This window comes from Neovison vison, chromosome 5 (assembly GCF_020171115.1).
Source record: "Neovison vison isolate M4711 chromosome 5, ASM_NN_V1, whole genome shotgun sequence".
In the NCBI taxonomy this organism is placed as follows: domain Eukaryota; kingdom Metazoa; phylum Chordata; class Mammalia; order Carnivora; family Mustelidae; genus Neogale; species Neogale vison.
Genome location: NC_058095.1, coordinates 112,470,912 through 112,489,652, shown reverse-complemented (window position 1 = coordinate 112,489,652; position 18,741 = coordinate 112,470,912). Strand labels below are relative to the sequence as shown.

The 18,741-nt window shown below is 45.5% G+C and overlaps 1 protein-coding gene across 8 annotated transcripts in view; it reads right to left on the bottom strand.

Annotated features, from left to right (window-relative positions):
* ENOX1 (ecto-NOX disulfide-thiol exchanger 1) overlaps positions 1-18,741 on the bottom strand; it is a 568,173-nt gene that overhangs the window by 156,357 nt on the left and 393,075 nt on the right. For all 8 annotated transcript variants that reach the window (XM_044249790.1, XM_044249789.1, XM_044249788.1 and 5 more), the window contains 3 exons: positions 10,870-11,043; positions 9,453-9,659; positions 5,644-5,877 (listed from right to left, as the gene is read on the bottom strand). In XM_044249790.1, the coding sequence (XP_044105725.1) occupies positions 5,644-5,877; positions 9,453-9,659; positions 10,870-11,043 (615 nt within the window). The remainder of the gene's footprint in view (positions 1-5,643; positions 5,878-9,452; positions 9,660-10,869; positions 11,044-18,741) is intronic.

The window sequence follows — 18,741 nt, the reverse complement described above, 5'->3', positions numbered from 1 at the left end:
CACCAGCATTTAAGGAAGAGCTGCTTTAGCACCTGGCATCCCCATCCCAGGGGGAAAAAAAATGTGGAAAAAAAATTGTCCACGACTTGCAAATGGGCATAGAGACCAGTGCAGATCCTTTCAGTGAAATGCTGGCCATGGCCTAGAGGACCCTCTCCATTGCTCCCACCCACCCCCAGAATTATCTGATTCGATGGGGGAGTGAATCTTTCATTGTTTTTGACCAGGCTATCTTATTACTCTTTAGGGACAGGACATAAATTGTGGAGGGCTAATAACAACACAAATAATTCTCCCTAACAACGGAGATGAATTTTTGTTCAGTAGAAAATATGAATCATTGTACAGCAAATTCTCTTTTGAACCAGTTTTTAATGTCTAAATGAGTTAAAGAAAATCACTGGCACTGTTCAATTCATATTCATAAGTCATGGTTCCACAGCCACAATATCCTTTAGCCACCCTTGAACTATAAACTCCTCAAAGGCCAGGCCCGTGCTGCAATCAGATCTGAAACCTCGGGGCCATGACATAGAGCCCAGGACCCAGCAGGTGGACACAGGGTGAACTTCAGTCAAACTGATGAATAGATAATAAAGGGGAAAAGAACTCAGACTGGTAAGCAGTTTTTTTACCCCCCTTTGTGGATGGAGGGAGATCTGGCCTTGATTTTCAGAACAATAGGTGGGATGAGAGCCAGGCCGTGAACACGGACTATGAAAACTTAGGTGAGATGTAATACCCTTAGTTATGGCTGGGTCTATAAAGGATTAACAGGAGAGGAGATTAATGTTTGAAAAAAATGTCCTGAGAATCAGATAAATGGAAGATGTTCTACACTTTTTTTTTCCAAAAATAAAAATAAAAATGGGGACACACACACACACACACACACACACACAGTGAACCACAGGAATGGTGTGTTGATCTAGCTATCACTGATTTCTGGCTTCTATGATAGCTGGAAACCGCTTACAGTGTAGAGTCGTATATTGACCCAAGCAGAATGGGGATTCCAAGATGGCCAAGCATTAATACTACAACATCCCTAAAATTTCAACATGTGACCCTCAACATTGGATATCCCTAAACAAGTCTCCATTTTTTGGCTGCTCAATGCACTATTAAAAGGGGTATAACCTTATCAATCCTCCAAATCACAGGTAGCAAGAAACGTGATGTAAGTGGTTAAAGCACCCTTCTCCCCACCCCTCCAATACACACACACAATCTACCCCAACTCTCATAGTACCTGTAAAAATGAAAACAATTACAGGTGGTGGCAATACGAAAATGCACTGGTTATTCCAGCTTTTGGGTTAAGCAAGATGTTTCTAGATGCAGTGGCCTATCTTGCCTCTGTGAAGGTCAATAACGCCTAAGGAACTGATTCTCAAACAGGCTCCTGTGCTTCTCATTTCCCTTGCCCTAAGAAGGAAGCCTGGCTTTTAGCTAATGGAACTTCCACTTGGCTTACAGCATTATTGATTTTTACTTTCTGGGAGCCATAAATATTGACAACCGTCTCAGCAAAACGCCAACACCACTGCCACCCCTCCTCCCTCTGGCAGGCTGAGAGGGGCCATTCTGTATGCAAATCAGAGTCTAGCCCTCCGGAAATTATGAATACTGATCCCGGGAGAGCTGAATTCATGATGACACACCAGGGGGACCCCAAGGGCACTGCTTCAAAGCTTTGTCAAAACTTCACCTGATGCACAGAGAAACTCTTCATTTCATCACATAATGAAAGATTATGTGAAGCTTTCCAAAGGGGGAAAAAGTACACAAAAACTTTTAAATGCTCTTGCCAGGAGAAATCTCCAGTGAATTAGGATATAATCTTTCTCACCGTCTAATCAATCTCTTCCTTCCACAGTCCAAACACAGGGTACCTCCAGGGGTGGATGGTCTGTGTTAGACACACTGAAATTCATTATCTCGTCTGCCTGGTGCTACTGTTTCCAATAAAGTGTAATTATGGTGTTATTGAGCTCCTTCTCACTTTCTCAAAGCCATGCTATAAAGTTTGGGTCTGTGAGCAGTTACTTCCCAATCAGTCTTCATTAAGTTGAATTGTCTCAGAACAATGTCTATTTAATCAGCAGGGTGCCCGCTACATTTCTTTTTAGAATTTGTATCAATGTAACAGACGCTCCCTTAGACTCTACACAATTACAACTTGACTTCTTCTCTGCCTTCAAGAAGGCCCAGTGCAACTGGATCTGGGGTGAGCTGGTCTTAGAAGATCCACCCTCGCACCCTGTCCAGCTGGGTCCTCGGTCACTCCTGGGAGCTCCCACTGCACTTCTCACACACGATATCAGCAAGTCCTGGTGCTTTTTTTTTTTTTTTTTTTTTTTAAGATTTTATTTATTTATTTATTTGACAGAGATCACAAGTAGGCAGAGAGGCAGGCAGACAGAGAGGGGGAAGCAGGCTTCCTGCTGAGCAGAAAACCTGATGTGGGGCTCAATCCCAGGACCCTGGGATCATGACCTGAGCCGAAGGCAGAGGCTTAACCCACTGAGCCACCCAGATGCCCCATCTCAGTGCTTTGTAACTGGCTCTACCACGTCAGAAGCCTAAACTCTGTGAGGTGGGGGCCTGCACGCCGTTGTCTCCCCATGCAGTGCTTATTAGCACAGTCCCAGCTATTCGGTAAAGAGCTCCACAAATATTTGTGCAAATCTGGTGGCGAGCATCACTCCCCCCTGTACTTCCGACCATGCCTGGCGGCACCAGTGGCCACAAATGTAACATAGCTCAAAGCTCCAAATCACTGAGGGAGGGAGGGAAGAAGGATCTCAGTATTTACTATCACATAGTTTTAACAACTGGGCAGGATGTAGAGGGCCTTGTGGGTCATAATAAAGAGTTGGCTTGGGGGCCTGAGTGGCTCAGTGGGTTAAGCCTCTGTCTTCAGCTCAGGTTATGATCTCAGCGTCCTGGGATCAAGCCCCACATCGGGCTCTCTGCTCAGTGGAGAGCCTGCTTCCCCCTCTCACTCTCAGCCTGACTCTCTGCTTACTTGTGATCTCTCTCTGTCAAATAAATAAATAAAATCTTAAAAAAAAAAAAAGAGTTGGCTTATACAGATTTTGCTAGATAGAGCTAATTTTCAAAAAGAAAACTCCAAGAATAAACAAGTACAATGTAAAATGGGGGAAAATATTTGTAATAAACCTAAGATAGAATGATTTCTCAGGGGAGGAAAAAAAATCAAATCCAATTAGGTATTTTCAGATCATATTTCCATCTTCTTTTTTACTCAGGCTTCTTTACCTTGGGTTTTGACTGCATTTTTTTTTTTTTTTTAAATTCCCACATCAATGAAATCATCTTCAGGAAGCAGTTTCCTTGCCCCTCCAGTCTGGCTTTGCAGCGTTATATAAGGAGCATGGAGTGGATTTCCTCTCTGAGGCAGCCAATTTCCTAAGCAATTAAATGCTGTTTATATTCCAAACTCTGTGCTTGGGTTGAAATTGTCAAGCTTGATATTACCTGACTGGTTGCCTGAGATGTATCCCCACTAGTTCATTCTACTGTAACTGCCATCTATTAAATTTTCCAATCTGTTCTCTCAAGGGATCACAAAGTACTTGGAGAAGGTGCAGCTCCTAAATTCTTCAAATTATACTCATCTATATAAATATATATTTTTGAAATGGCAAAGCTTGCAAATTACTTCACCCAGTTGACATCCCAATCTGTGATCCTCTCACGGCAAAGGCAGTGCCTCGTTCCTCTCACGTGCATAGGCATTTCTGTGCTGGTTCCTTAAAAAGCAGAGAAGGTGGCCAGATTTTTGTAAAATCCCTCCAAGAGGTCACAGAATGAAGGCACTAGTTTTTGTCATGTCTAGGTGTAGCCCATAAGCTGATAATGCACAATGTGCAGGATAGTAAAAAACTACTTGTTCCAAAATCAATATTCCTGGTTAAGGGTGTTGTGCTCTCTCATTCTGAGCGCTCCTTCTGATCTGTCGCCTGAATGGAAAAGGGAGATGATGACCTGTGTTTGCATTTGGTGTGTTTTTTTGTTAAAGGGACACCCATGGCCTGTATATTTATGTCTGTCAGATGGGACCTCCCAGAGCAGAGCAACACGGGCTGGTGGCAAAAAAAGCCCTGGGTGGTTACAGTGGGGGGCTTTTAGCCAAAACAGCAGCTGATTAGGGGCTCCTAAGGCCTGAACAGGGCATGAGGGCTAGAAGCAGACATCCTTTTTAACTCTTTTAAAGAAACAGAATGTCAACCTCCTATCCTCCTAAAATAGGTTTTGGGCAGCTTTCACACGTCTCACTTAGTGAAAACATCCAATCCACTTTACATGGGCCAGCAGTGTGCTAGCGATGCTCTAGGACACTCCAAGGATCAATCACATCTCTCTTCTTATAAGAAAATATTAGTGGCTTCTCTACTGCTTATGGAGTAAAACCCCAATCCAGCAGCAGCTTTCAGGGCCCTGCCACACTTCCTGCTGCACCCTGCTCTATAATCTTCCAAGTCGCTCTCCCGGGTGCTGGAGCAGTACCCCTTGCCTTTCTCCACCGGTACCACCTTCTTCTCGGCTTCCTTGTGTCTTTTATCCCAGAGCTCCTGCCTCTGACTGGAATGTCTTTAAGGCCCTTCTTCTCCTGGGAGAGAAAAACCTGTTTATCCTGCACGGTTCTCTTGGAAGATTTTCTGGATACCTTCATCAATATTTGTCCACCGTGTTCCCAAAGCACGCCGGCTACTATGTTGGTTGAGTCAGCCACTGGCTTTGTCCTAGAGTTAATCATTTACTTGAGATACCTGGGTGTGGTCAGCGACCCAAACCTGCATTCTCACGTTAAAGCCCAACACACTCAATGGTCGGAGGAAGTCTGACTATCATTGGCCTGTAAATGCAGATGCTGCTAGATTACAGGACCCTGATCAATAATGGAAGAGAATTCACACATACCCGTGCTCCCGAGTTACAGTCTGGCCCTTCCCCTCTCATCCTCCTTTCACTGGGGCAGGTATTAAAGCCTCCATGTGGTTTTATCCCCCATAGCATCAAACATGTGAAACGAGCAAACCCTCTAGAAATGAAATGTACTCCTTTTAATTCCCGATTATTCTGTAGTGTCAGCAGTGTCCCTTCAACTCCATTTCTGAAGGCAGGGATCCTGTTCCACGTTTTGCTTCTACCCTCCACAGACCCCAGCGCGCTTTCCCACGTGAAGGGAGGCTCTGAGAAGAGCACAGGTAGGTGGAAGCTCCAGAACCCAGAGTCCCACCAGGACCGGGAGCCCTCCACCCCCACCCCAGGACCCGCCTGCCTGCAGGAGCCACTAGCCTCGCTCAGTCCGCACAGGTGGGAAGACAGGAGCCCGCTCTGGGGCGACGGCGCATGACCCTTCTGCCCCTCTTCCACGGGCCGCGTTGCGCGACCCTACACACTCGTGCGCAAACACTGGTGAGCAAGGGCCGGGCTGCGTCCCAACAGAGGAGGAAGCGCAAGTGTCCCCTGCTTCCGGGTGCCGTCGCCTGCACGCACCCAGCACGCGGAGACCGAGACGTCGGGGGCGCTGGGGCCCTGGGGGATGGCGGTGTTGTCCTGCGAGCGGGCCATGCCTCCCGCCGGGCCGGAGACTCGAGGGCGGCCCCCTACCTTTCAGCTTGTCGGCCAGCAGCGCGGCCTCGTGCTCGGAGTAGTGCATGATGGCCGGCGGCGAGGGCGGCCGCAGCCGGTCCTCCTCCAGCTTGCGCCGGTGCCGCTCCTCGCGCGCGCGCATCCGCTGCTTGCATTCCCACTCGTAGAAGTCGTCCCTGGCCTGGGCGAAGTCCACATGCAGGCGGCCCGAGTCCTTTTTGTCCGTGCTGGACCCTAATCGCATCCGGTAACCTGAAAGCAATGGAGAGGCCGGTGGCGTCATGATGTCACCGCCGCGATGACGGCACCGTTTTGGCCCGGCCCTCACGGCGTCTTGACGAAACTTCCGCCCTTCCCCCGCCCACAGGAAGGGGCACGGCGTTCCTTCCATAGGAGGTGGGAAGCAATTACCCTTCTCCCAGGTGATAAGGAGGTACTGCAAAGTTCAGCTTATCACAGATGTGGGGGTAAACACTGTTCTGGGGAGTGTCTCAGGGGGTCACCCACCCATCTTTCAAGCCCATGTTACTGAGATGATGACCCCAAGAACCAGGGCACTTACCACAACTCCTTCTTCCCTCTGGCTTCCAGGGAGCTCAGAAATAAATTGGGCATGTAGCATTTTCCCCCTATCTGCGTTTCTAGGGCCAGTGGTATTATATTTTCAATTTACAGTAACACTCTTGCATAAGTGTTCTTAAATTCTTTTTCAAAAAAGTCGGAATAGGAGTAAATAAAGAATATCTATGGTATTTAAAAAGATCTACAAAGTAAATTCCACAACACCTCACTCCCAGGTTATTGCTTCATTCCCCTAGAAAATGCTGCTCCATTCTCTCTTGGCAGCTGCAAAAGCCACAATTACCAAGGCAATTTTGCAATGCTGTTTTATTTCCACTTATCCTCTGGGGCACGCGGGAGAATATTTTACCTTCAATCAAGAGGCCTCACCAGCTGCCTTCCTTACAGCCCTGCAGCACCTCATCTAGGATGCAGCCCCACACAAATTGTCCGCGCAATCTTTGAAGGCCATGGGAGCCTGCGCAAAAGCGCAGAGTTGGACCAATAAAAAAGGGGCGGGGGGGACCTGGAAATCTTTGGGGGATTTACTGCGAGCTAGCCAACTTATAAAGATGACGTGCAGAAACCTGATGAGAGAGATCAACACAAACAGAACTGAACCCAGACAGCCAGCCTCACTTCAGATGAAGACGACTTGGCTTTGAGGCTGCTCTTCACTTTGGGGTACTCAGATTTTAAAAAACATAAATTCAGGTCCCAGCAGGATCACAGCTGTTGGGGCTGCCAGAGGAAAGAGCAAAATGAGCACTTTTGCTGTGTAGGGGCTTTGCAAATGAGATACCACTGTGAAATGCTAGACTGCACTAACGCTGACATTCGAGATCTCCGTGGTAGATTTCAATGGATTATCTTGGCATTTGGGCTGAAACTCAGCTGAAAACCCTTGCAGAGGCTGACTTCTTCTCTGTAGGGCGCTTCACACCTTTGAGAAGTTACAAATACCAAACAGATCTCACATCTGATTCCTGTTATGCCCTTCTCATTGCTAGGTTTACATGGTGTTCTCTAAAAATGGGAAGATACGACAATACCAACCAAAACCCCAAACATCCGATCACGTATGTGTAGAATTCTTGTTAAAGCAGAGCGTGTCTTGGTCTGGGCCGTAGGAACTTAATGCATCAGCAGGCCACGGTGACAAATCGGCAACAGCTGAGCGGCCCGCCCCGCCTAAGGCTGGCCTGTAACCCTAACTGGTTGGGTGTCCAGAGCACCACTTTTTCGATATTTCTGGTTCCAAAAAGTACCCTTTCTTTCACCAAAACATCATCATTAAGGTCTTAAAAGAGATCCTGATGAGGCTGAGTCTAAAATTAGCTTGGACTTCAACTGTGAACACGGTCCTAAAATTAGGCCTAGCAGCTGGGTTTGGGCTTGTAGGAGCTCATGCACAGGACGGGCAGCCTTCCTTCCCTCCTGCCCTTCCAGTTAATCAGTCTTTTGGATCTTCCCTGGACTAATGGACAACATCCCCAGAGTGGCTGAGGCCGAGAGGTGGGAGACCACTGTGCATCCAGGCAGGGCGGCTGGAGGTAAGGCCTTTGCTGTGGGCTCCTTCTGCTGCCAAGAGGCAGACCAAGGGGCAATCAGATGACTGGCTCAGAAGCAGGACCAAGGTCCATGCTGGGAAGTGCCTAGCATCAAGGAAGAAATACAGGAATACCTTTCCCGTGCCTAAATTTGGGCCTGTTCATTTTTGGCGATGTCTCATGGGGTTTCTGATTGGGTCTAAACGTTGTGTTCTGTTGGAGATGAAAAGCAGTTCTGATCTACTCAACCCCTCTTCTTTCATCAGGGGGAGTAAAGTAATAGTTTTATTGGTAGAGCTGTGGTTACACCCCACATTCCCCAGGGCACGTCTGTGAGAAACGAGAATCAGTCCTTCTTTACCATTTTCGGGATATGTGTATTAAAAACATCCATTTGCTCAATGGTTCCTCTTGCTGCAGGTGCCCTGCTAAGCACTTACTATCCATTATTTGGATTCATTCCTCATCATGATCCTCTGAGTTAGTACTGGTACTGGTACTACCTCAGTTTTGCAGATGAGAAAATGGAGGCCAGAGAGAGGTTATCTTGCCTGAGGCACGTGAGACCCACAGCCACAACAGAGTCCCTAGCTGTGTACTAGATTACTCTGATGCGATGGCCCGAGATACATGACAGGTAAAACACACAGCTATTTGTGTGTTGTAAAATACTTTTTTCCATGTTTTGTCTTCCACCTCTTTTTTAGAATGCTTTCAGATTCCACCCCCCACCCCCTACCTTTGTAAGGTTTTTTCGGAATAAGGGTTTTAAAGTTCTCCACAGCACTACCTGGGCTCAGGAAAGTTGCAGCAGCATTGGAATAACTCCAAGGCTTCTGGCGTTTGCAAGGGAATTGCGAGGCAATAGCAGCTGCCTGCAGGAATTAAGTAAGCCTGGCAGTAGCATTCAGTAGTTGTGTTTTTTTTTTCCCCTATTCTTTTCTCACCTTCCCTCATTAGCTTTCCGTCAGGAATAGGGCGGTGGTGTGCCCAGCAACAGACTGAAACTGGCGGAAGGAGAGCTTGAGGGAATAGCAATGAGTTGATTCTAAGTAGCATCTCCCAAAAACCACATACCAGATCTGTGGTTCTTCGATTTAGCAAAGGCCTCGAGGACAGCCTCTGTACACTTGCTCCAACACCCACAGGCAGCAATGGGTCTAATTTCAACATCTGTGAAAATCTCCCCTATCAAATGGCACCAAAGAAGCAGGTATCCTGGGGGTAGGTGTTACCACTCTAAAGGCACTAGCAATTGGGCAGTGGGATCCGGCCTCCGCCTAGGACCTGTGGACTACTTTCTGCAAGGAAACTGATCTTGATGTGGTACCCTGGGGTCTAGAAACTGAACCACTTCTGAAAAACTGAAATTACGCCGAGAGAGTACTTTATTCCCCTGAGGAATTACATCCAGTAATAATAATGGTCCTCAGTATTCATAATATTGCTTTTCATCTAATAAGCACTTGAGAACATTAATTAGAAACTCAATGGAATTCCTCAAGACTGGTGGCGGGAAACCCTTCCTGCCGGGAGGTGGGCTCTCAGTCTTAACATGGAGCTTCTGGCAGCCCAGGGTAAAGGCAGAAGTCCTCCTTTTCCAGCCCCAAACTGTGAGGACTTTATTGAGCGTGAAGGCAAAAGGGAAGCAAGCTCGTATTAACATCACAAAACATAACAAAATGCCTCGAAAACCCCTTATGTAATGCAAAGTACCGGAAAGGTAAATGGCTTTATCAACCATGAATTCCTCCGCAAAGCGAATGTGACAAAAATTCTTCTTGCTTTTCCGAATGGCTGTAATATCACCACACTGCTCAAAGACTTCTTGAATAATTTCCTCAGTAGCGTTTTCTGGTAATCCTCCGACAAACACGGTCTTACACCCAGGAGGTCGTTCTCTTGTGGAAGGAGGCGGAAGATCTAATAATCACAACAGAAACAGAGGGGTGTGGCTTTATTTCTTTGCGGGCTTCCTGGTTCACCTGGCAAAAGGGAAACTCGGCAGCGCAATGTTCTCAACCCAGAGTCGTGATGAATGCCTACTCCGACTTACACTGATAGTGGCCTGCCTTATTCTTACCTCCTCTCCCCTCCTCCCAACATTTACTTTCTGGGGTCCTTTCTACACGGCGTAGCTAAGCTTGTCCCAGAACAGAGATAATGCCAATGTTAGCGTAATTTCATTTCCCCTTCATAATACAGAAGCCCCAAAAATGGTGTGGGGTGGGGGGAGTTTACAAGGCACAAAGCATGATGAGATGATAACATGATGGGGAATTTGGGCTTGTTATCTGCTTTGTCTTGCTGTAACCGATAAGCAAGACAGAGAATGGACTTGCAAGCCTGCTCAGTCCTTGCTGGGCTAGGGGAACACCACGACTGAAAACAACACTTTTTTAAAATTCACATTTAAATGAGCTAACGATTACATTTGGGGGAGGCTGTAGGAAAAGATAAAACGTACACTGTCACAACATTTTACCTAGTTTATATGTAGATTACTAAAGCAATCTCCTGAAAAGTCCACTTCGAAAAGGCAACACTGATTAATATGAATAAAAAAAAAATTCTAGCTATTTAAGCCCATAAACTTAGTATCTGAGACTAAATTAAAAAAAAAAAAATTCTGACTCATTTATTTCATGAAATGTATGTTTCCTTCAAGCAAATGCCATTTGGACCAGAAACTCTGAGATGCGGCCTTCCCCCCAAATTGCTAACTGCCAAATTAATTCAATTTTCCATCTAGCAAAGCACATTTCAGAATTTTTCTCCCACATTTGTGAAGATGGATAGAAATGCTCATATATTTCACACTATGTTCTGCGGCAAATGCTAGACTTTGTTGCATGCAAAAAGATTCTTAATGCTGGGTCTGTATCTCCACATCACATATATTGGCTTCATGGTGTCGGTTCAGCTCCTGGATAGAACCCATGGACACAGCCCCATCCATTTGTGTGAATCTAGAGACAAAAGCCTCCTGTCAAATGGATCCCCACTTGGTGCATCCATGGGGAAGAATACTGAGTCACATCTGAAAGTGCATGCAATGCTACATTACAAAAAAAAAAAGGAAAACTTAAATCTTAAATGGAGGAGCAGATTATTTGTTGCAGGTATCACTTACTTGGGTTTTGAGGGAAAAGAGTACAACTTTTGCAGTGGATTATTTCTTTGACAACAGCCACTTCTGTTGGTGGTGGGGGTGGCACCAGCCCCAGGCCTGGAATCATTGGGTTAATGGGCGTAATCCCAGTCATCATGTTGAGGCCTGGATCAAAGCCTGGGACACAGATTGAGTCTGTAAAGTACACAAGATAACATTTTGGCTGGAGGGTCTTAAATCCATTTTCATTGTTATTTTGCTGTTTTCCTGCAAAGATTATTTGACTTTACACTTTTTTTTTTTTTTTTTTTGGTTAGGAATTTCTCCCAGCATAATATATAGCCTTGTAGAGAGCTATTCCAGAAAGGTAAAGAGAAAATAAAAGATGAACTTGAAACTACATGAAAAGGAAATTATGTCACTTAAAACATTAACATGGCAGAACAGAACACAGCATATTAAAGTGGAAAACCATGCACCATGAAGCTTTGCTATTGTTGTGAATATGATTTTCTGTGTCTTAACATCGGCGTATTGTTTATACTTGCTGCCTTATGACCCAGAATGTGGGAAGAATGCCATTTAACATTGAAGTGCCCTGTGAATCTAATTGTCAGTCTGGTTTTCTCAAAAGAGCCTTCTTATCCAAGTGACCTAGATTTAGAAAAGTCCAATTTATATGTGCATACTTTATAATGATGCATTCAGGTCCAACCTAACCTATTTCCCCCAGGAAATAAAAAACAAAGAGTTATTACTATGGCTGGGTTAAGTACACATAGACACAGAATTAGCTATATATGCTTCTGCATTCCATTGGATGATCATACTTTCTTCCTATAATTCAGTCAACAAATAAATAATGGACCAACCCTCCTGAAATCTTTATGCCCTGTTATTTAAAAAAAAAAAAAATTACACTCTGTATAAAAAAAACATAAGGGGGCCAAAAGAATAGGTTTTCCAATATAAGCAATGATTTTTTTTTTTTTTTTTTAGCATGGTAATGAAACAAGTAATTTCAATGGTCATATACAGGGATTTTCTTTTCCTAAAGAAGTCAGATTGATTTACAAGCAGGGATTGTTAGAATACTGCGAAGGGATCCATCTCTGAAGAGCACTTCTGTTCACAGAAAGCAGACACTATCACTGGTGCTGTGATGATGCTCAGGGAGACACACAGGAGCACGGATGCCACCAGAAGGCACGGTGACCCTCTGCAACTCCTTGGCAATGAACTCTCTTTTCTTTTCCTACTGTCCTATCTTTTCTCCTTCCTCTTCCTAGATCATTCCCATTCTACCCTCTTGGCTCTCAGGGACAGCCTCCGCCTCAGCCCAGGCGTGGTCTCACTCTGCTTACCTGTGCTGAAATGTAGGCGACACCCAGAGGCAGATGAAGTGACAGGGACACCCTCTGTTTATGAAGACACTCCAGAGCATACAAAGCACCGGCAAACACTCTTCCGTTCAGGGAAAAGGCTTGTGATAGCTTTCCTCCATACCCTGGATATTTCTGCTCTTCCTCTGGGTCGAACAGAATAAGTGGGGTGCTCCTGATCTCTAACCCCAAGAGGACTGCTGTCCCATTTCTTAGGAAATCTAACTTGAGAGCGCACCAGCATGACTTCAATAAAATGAGGTTGGGTTTTTTTTTTTTCCAATTTCCAAACAAACAAGGAAAAACCACATAAATATAAATGCCAAATAAGCATTCTCGTTCAAAGGCGCCACCTTGACATTCTTGGTATTTCCTCTGTAATTATGGTTCTCAGTTTCTTCATCTGTAACATGGGACTGTTAGGCTGAATAATCTCCTGGGGCACTAGTGTTCCAGATTCTGTGCTGACATTGCTCAAAACAAGTGAGATAGGAAAGATATAAAAGCTGAGAAGTGACAGAGAAGATTCACCCTTGGAATTTAAAATGCTCCTAAAGTTTCACAGGTCTTATTCTCATTTTACAGATGAAGAAATTGAGGCATAAAGCAGTTGCATGGAATCCCCAGCATCCCAAAGTGGACACGTGGGCAGAGTCTGCTCGGCGCCCTGGGTCTTGGTCTCGGTCTCCGTCTCTCGCTCCTTATGTTAACAAGACTCTTTTGACTACCTTAACGTCTCCATGTAGAATGATCCGACTTGATGATTCACCTGATACATGTCACTACTAAAAATTTACTCTGATCCAGCTGCCAGATCTAAAGGGGGGACGTTCCAGAACAGAAGGGCTTTCAGTGTCAGCATCACTGAAACAACAGATTGGCTTTCAAGGTGAATATATTAGAAATTGAAATATTGGCAGGCTCATGCCTTTATTTAATCTCATTCCGTGCACAGGATTCGTCTGTTCCTTTCCTGGCCTGGCCCTCACTGTTGTTTGCCAACACAGGGTGATTTAAGGCTGAAACTGCTCAGGACAGCGAACCCTGTGAATTACAATAACCAGATGTTGCCCACAAATGAGATGAGAAGCCCAGCGCTTGCATCCTCTGTTAGTTGTAACAGACTTCTGTTTCCTTTCGGAAGGCCAAATAAATAAACACGTCTTTAGAAATGGGGACAAAAGACACTCCTCTTGAGCGAAATATTTTAATATAGAGCAAGAGTTACTTTGCTTTTTACAAAAACATCAATATGAAGAGACTCTGAGGTTTAATGAAATCTGCATGGTGAGTGCAGTAGCTTGAAAAGAGCTTAGAAAGGAATTAACACTTAAATTATGTTGGACCTCAAAGGATCTGAGATTCAGTATTTGAGAGGAGGAAGTAGGAAAGCATTAGACTTTTTTTTTTTTTTTAATAAGAACCCATTACTTTTTAACAATATATGAACAGATGGAAATTGTTTTCTCAAATAGCACAGGAACCTATTATGTACTAACTCATTAAAGCAAATGCACACTTTTTGGGAGTCTGAGAAAGATGCAGGCACAGGAAGACAAAGGTGAGGAGAGAATGCAAGCTCCAAGAGTCAGTTCCTTGTCTTCCTTAGAAAAGCTGCCCCTGTGAACTTCAGAGATAATGAGTTACAATTCCACTCAGGGAAAGGAGGAAGAAGGCTTAAATTGCAGCAAGAAAGAATCCAATTAAGTATAGAGTAGAACTTTCTTTCAGAAATTGTACTTAAATAAGAGCAGGGGTTATTTATTTCCAAGACCGGAGCCCTGTCCAGATTTCCCCTTGTGTTGCAGACAGCGAGCACACAGGAGCCAAGGCCAAGGCTCAGAAAGCATTTCTTTCTCATTGTCTTTTCCCAACTGGACAAGACAAAACCAGAAAAAAAAAAAAAAATCCTGCTTCCTGATTCATACGTAGTCCAGTGTTTCTTCAATTAGACGAGCAGGTGGCAGAGGGCAGGTTCGGGTTTGAGTTCAGGGTATTAAGAGGCATGGCAGTATCCTTCTTTCAATCATTCATGTGGCAGTTCCTAGGCACGTACTATTGCTGAGATATGGGGTCAGGAACTGCAACATGGTCCTTGCTTGGGGAAATCTCCGGGTTTAAGGAGAATGTGAAGGATGGGCACCAAACTTAGCAGAAGACTTGAGAAGAGTAAACCGAGACTCATGGAGTAGCCCAGGAAGAGATGGGCCGGGGACAGCCTGGTAAGCGTGGGGGACTCCAACCTGCTATCCATGCTACAGCCATAGTGAGCGAGCCACACTGTGACCCGTGTCCTGAGGGGCTGCAGGAGTCAGAGTAGAGGAGAAGGGATCTTGGCACTCGAGCTAGGGGTTTTATTCTCACTGGGACAGCAGCCAGCCAAGATCAGATGTGCACTCTGCTGGGCAGAGGCCCCTGCCTGCTGTGCTGTACCCCACCCCTCCTTCTCCATTGGTCCACTGCCCCGAGCAGCGGCTAGCCCCCTTTCTGCCCTTTCCAACATCAATGCCTCTCTGAAGTCTAATTATTGGCAATGAGAACTTGATCCTACTTGGAAGAAAGGCAAGAGAGGCCTGTCTTGGTCAAGTCTGGGTCTAATCAGGGTAGGTGTGGGTAAGGATGCTGGGCTGAGGTTAGGGGGACAGAGGTACACTGTCAGCTCCAGGAACAAGTGTGGCCCAGCAGGCAGGGTGCCGCGTTACAAGAGAATAATAAGAGAAATGAGGCAGCAATCAGGCCAAAAGTTAGCAGTGGCTCTAGACCTGGGCGGAGATCATTAGCAGCAGACAAAACACAAAACACAGGCAGGCCAGCTTCACCAGGGAACTCTGTTGGCAGGTCATTGGTCCTGAACCACCCTGATCCAGGTTCTGACTCAGTCCAGGGCCCCCTTCCTTGTACCTGAGGCCCAGGCGGGACCTTAAGTCCAGAGAGATGCGAGGCTTGGGGGTGCCAGGGCAGAGCAACAGGTTTGAGGGGCTCTGAGAAACATGTAGAAGCTCCTCTCCTTTCTCCAGAGGACTTAATGCCTCACGATATGATCCATTATCATTGGACAGAGAAGCTACGTGGTGATAGGTGGGCTCATTCTGTTCATTGCAACTGACAGCCCTCGTCTTCTGTAATGTCGGTTAAATTCACAGACTATTAAAGCAAATGCTTTTTTCTCATCCCATGTCCTCCTTTTCTCTAATATTCTCAAAAATCGTTTCACGATCAGAAAATCAAAAAAGGAGGGCCCCTGGGTGGCTCAGTGGGTTAAGCCGCTGCCTTCAGCTCGGGTCATGATCTCAGGGTCCTGGGATCCAGCCCCGCATCGGGCTCTCTGCTCAGCAGGGAGCCTGCTTCCTCCTCTCTCTCTGCCTGCTTGTGATCTCTCTCTGTCAAATAAATAAATAAAATCTTAAAAAAAAAAAAAAAGAAAGTAAATAAAAAAAGGAAAGCAGATTCTGAAAAAGGTGAATGCGAACTAAAAGAATCTGGGCAACAGCTGAGGGACCCCAAGGCTGACTGGTCCCTCAACCTCTTCGGACTTCCGTGTCTTCTTCAGGTAAATGTGAGCATGAACCCAGACATACTACATCCACAGAACGGGAGCCTCAGAGAGCACCGTCTGTTTGAAGGCAGCGTATCAATGTGTTAGGAGCCCAAATCTGCAATCAAATGTACCTGGGACCATGTCCTGGATCTCCCACACACTGGCTGTGTGACCTCAGGACCTTGAATCTTCCTAAGCCTGATTTATAGTATCTGCAAAATGCAGATCATCATATTTAAATTTTAATATGCTTGTGAGGATTAAATGGGATTTTAAAAAATCTGAAGTGTTCAACATGTTTGGCACATGGTGAATATGCAAAAACTGGTAGCATTTATGTGCAATGTGAATATGTATTTCATGTATAATAATATTTATGTAACCTTATATAAATATGCTATTCATATTGTAGACACAGAAAGGAGAACGATGACGAAGACAAAGTATTTCTTTTGACAAACATTCGAGTGCCTACTAGGTGTTGGATGTTCCGCAAGGTACTTTTCCTGTAAAGATGTTATATGCGTCGCTCCTGCAATGAAGGGACAGTCTGATGAAAACACTCCTGTGCAGAAAATGACAATACAGTATGAGAACGGTTGTGAGACATTTAAATGGGAGATGCTAAGCATAGAGAAGGGGAGCATGAAAGCAGTCTGGGATACAGATGTGATAGTTTCTGTCATATCTCTCTGAACAGAGAGGCTAAAGTCATGACCCCCCTGTACCTGTGATGTAACTTTATTGAGAAAGAGGGCACTGCAGATGTAACCAAGGGAAGACAATGTTACAGTCGATGAGGGTGGGCTCTGTCTGATAGGACTGGTGTCCTCATAAGCAGGGAAGAGACACAGGTGTGCGGAGAGACCACCATGTGACAACGGAAGCAGATTCAGTTATGTAGCTGCAAGCCAAGAATATCAAGAATTGCTAACAAAAACCAGAAATGGAGGGAAAGACATATAACAATTCTTCCCTGGCTCCTTCCCAGAGGGAAGACGGCCCTGCCAACACCTTGCTTTCTGACTGCTTGTCTCCAGAACTGAGAAGATAACATTTCTCTTTGAAGCTGTTGCAAGGTTTATGGTACTATGTTAAGGCAATTCCAGAAACTAATCACAGGGGGAAAGGGTCACGATAGGAATGCTGGAGGGGGTGACAGCTGACCTGAGTCTCATCCTTTATGAGATGAGACTCAAAGTGTGTGTGAGTGTGTAGAAAAGATGTTCTTGGGGGCGCTTGGGTGGCATAGTTGCTTAAGCGTCTGACTCTTAGTTTTGGCTCAGATCATGATCTCAGGGTCATGGGATTGAACCCTGTGTGCGGCTCCGTGCTCAACATGGAGTCTGCTTGAGATTCTCTCTCTCCCTCTGCCCCCTCCCACTTGTGCGTCTCTCTCAAATAAATAAATAAATCTTTAAAAATGTTATTCTCAAAATATACTCATTAGGATCATAAATACAAAAGATATTTCTAAATGTTCTCCTAGAAGAAATATTCAAAACCAGTTCCCTGGAGGCAGGATCGCTCTTACATTTTCCCCTTGTGAAAAAATCCAACCTTGAAGATGGGTACGTATTTATCAAGAACAAATCAACCCTAAAGATGATAAGTTAACATTATAGTATACATTATGAGGTAAGTGAATGCCTACAAGCAGAATCAAGGAAAGTTAACATTGATGATGCTTTTGTGATCTTTCCAAAGAGATCCAAAGGTGGTGAGGTATGTTTTCTATTTGAATGCAAGATATACACCCAAGGTGAGCTCCTGGAGCCTGGCTGTGCTCACGCTGTAAACAAAGACCTCATTCCATAAATAAAACCCTCTGTCTCCTCTGACTGGGGATATAATGCTGGCAGGACGGAGGAATGCAGCCATCAACAGCTATTTTAAGTGCTGTTGACCTGAGTGGGGAGATTTGTGTCCAGGTTTGAAACTATGACACGGCACCCAGTGAAAAGAATTTCCACACTTCTCACCAAAATTGCTGCAGGGAGCAATGACTGCGGAAAGAAGTCTGTCAGATCTTTCCAGCCACCTGTGCATGGAGCATGGGCTTGAAAACCAAATATAATTGGAGTGAGCAAGAAGTAAAAGCCCATCAGAGGTCCTGTGAAATTCCCTTGCACCGCGGGCTGGGCGATTTGAATTTGACGCCAGCGCTCAGTACAGAGGCCTGAACTGTCACACTCAAAGTAAGCCGCTCTGTTTTCTGAGCCTGTGGAAACACACACTCTTCAGACACCATGGGCCTCACAGCTGAGGCATAAAGACCACGCTGGCACACGCCAGGCAGGTGTGGAGGGGCTCACTTTGACAAGGAAGCAAAGGATGCCAGGCCTCACCACAGACTGTGAAGTTTCAAAGCTGAAAGAGACTTTGAGTATTTCCTAGTCTGACCTCCTTGATTGAGTGATGAGAAAATGGAGGCTTCGCGAGGTTAAGTGACTTGCCCAAAGTGACACAGCTGGTTAAGAGTAGAGCTGAAATTAGCATGAGGGGTCCTGCTTGCTTCACCATTGCGTGTTTGAGTTCCCCCACGTCTCCCATCCTGCCTTCCCTAAGACACATCTAATGACAGATTATTTGCTACTTCCCAAGACAGTCCATTCCCTTTTCTAACAGTTTCACAGTGAGAGATTTACCTCTCTTATATTGCCTCAGGACCTGATATCCTGGACTAAACCCATTGTCCCGATTCTGCTCTCCTGGGCTATTGTCAGAAGTCTGCTACTCTGTCCTAGCGCTGCTGGTCAGTTCCACGGAGAAGGCTCCGGGAGCACTTGGGTCTTCTCCAGCTTGGCCTCAGTGACCCTGCTTCCCTCAGCCCTTCCACAAGTGACTTCCTCTAAAACCCACCTTTTCTGCAGTCTAGGGGAAACTCCAGAAATAGGCCCTATAGAATCTGACCTACGGGATTAGCAGTGCTTTTGACCTTTCTTGATTCTGAGCTCTATCCCTTGTGGCTGA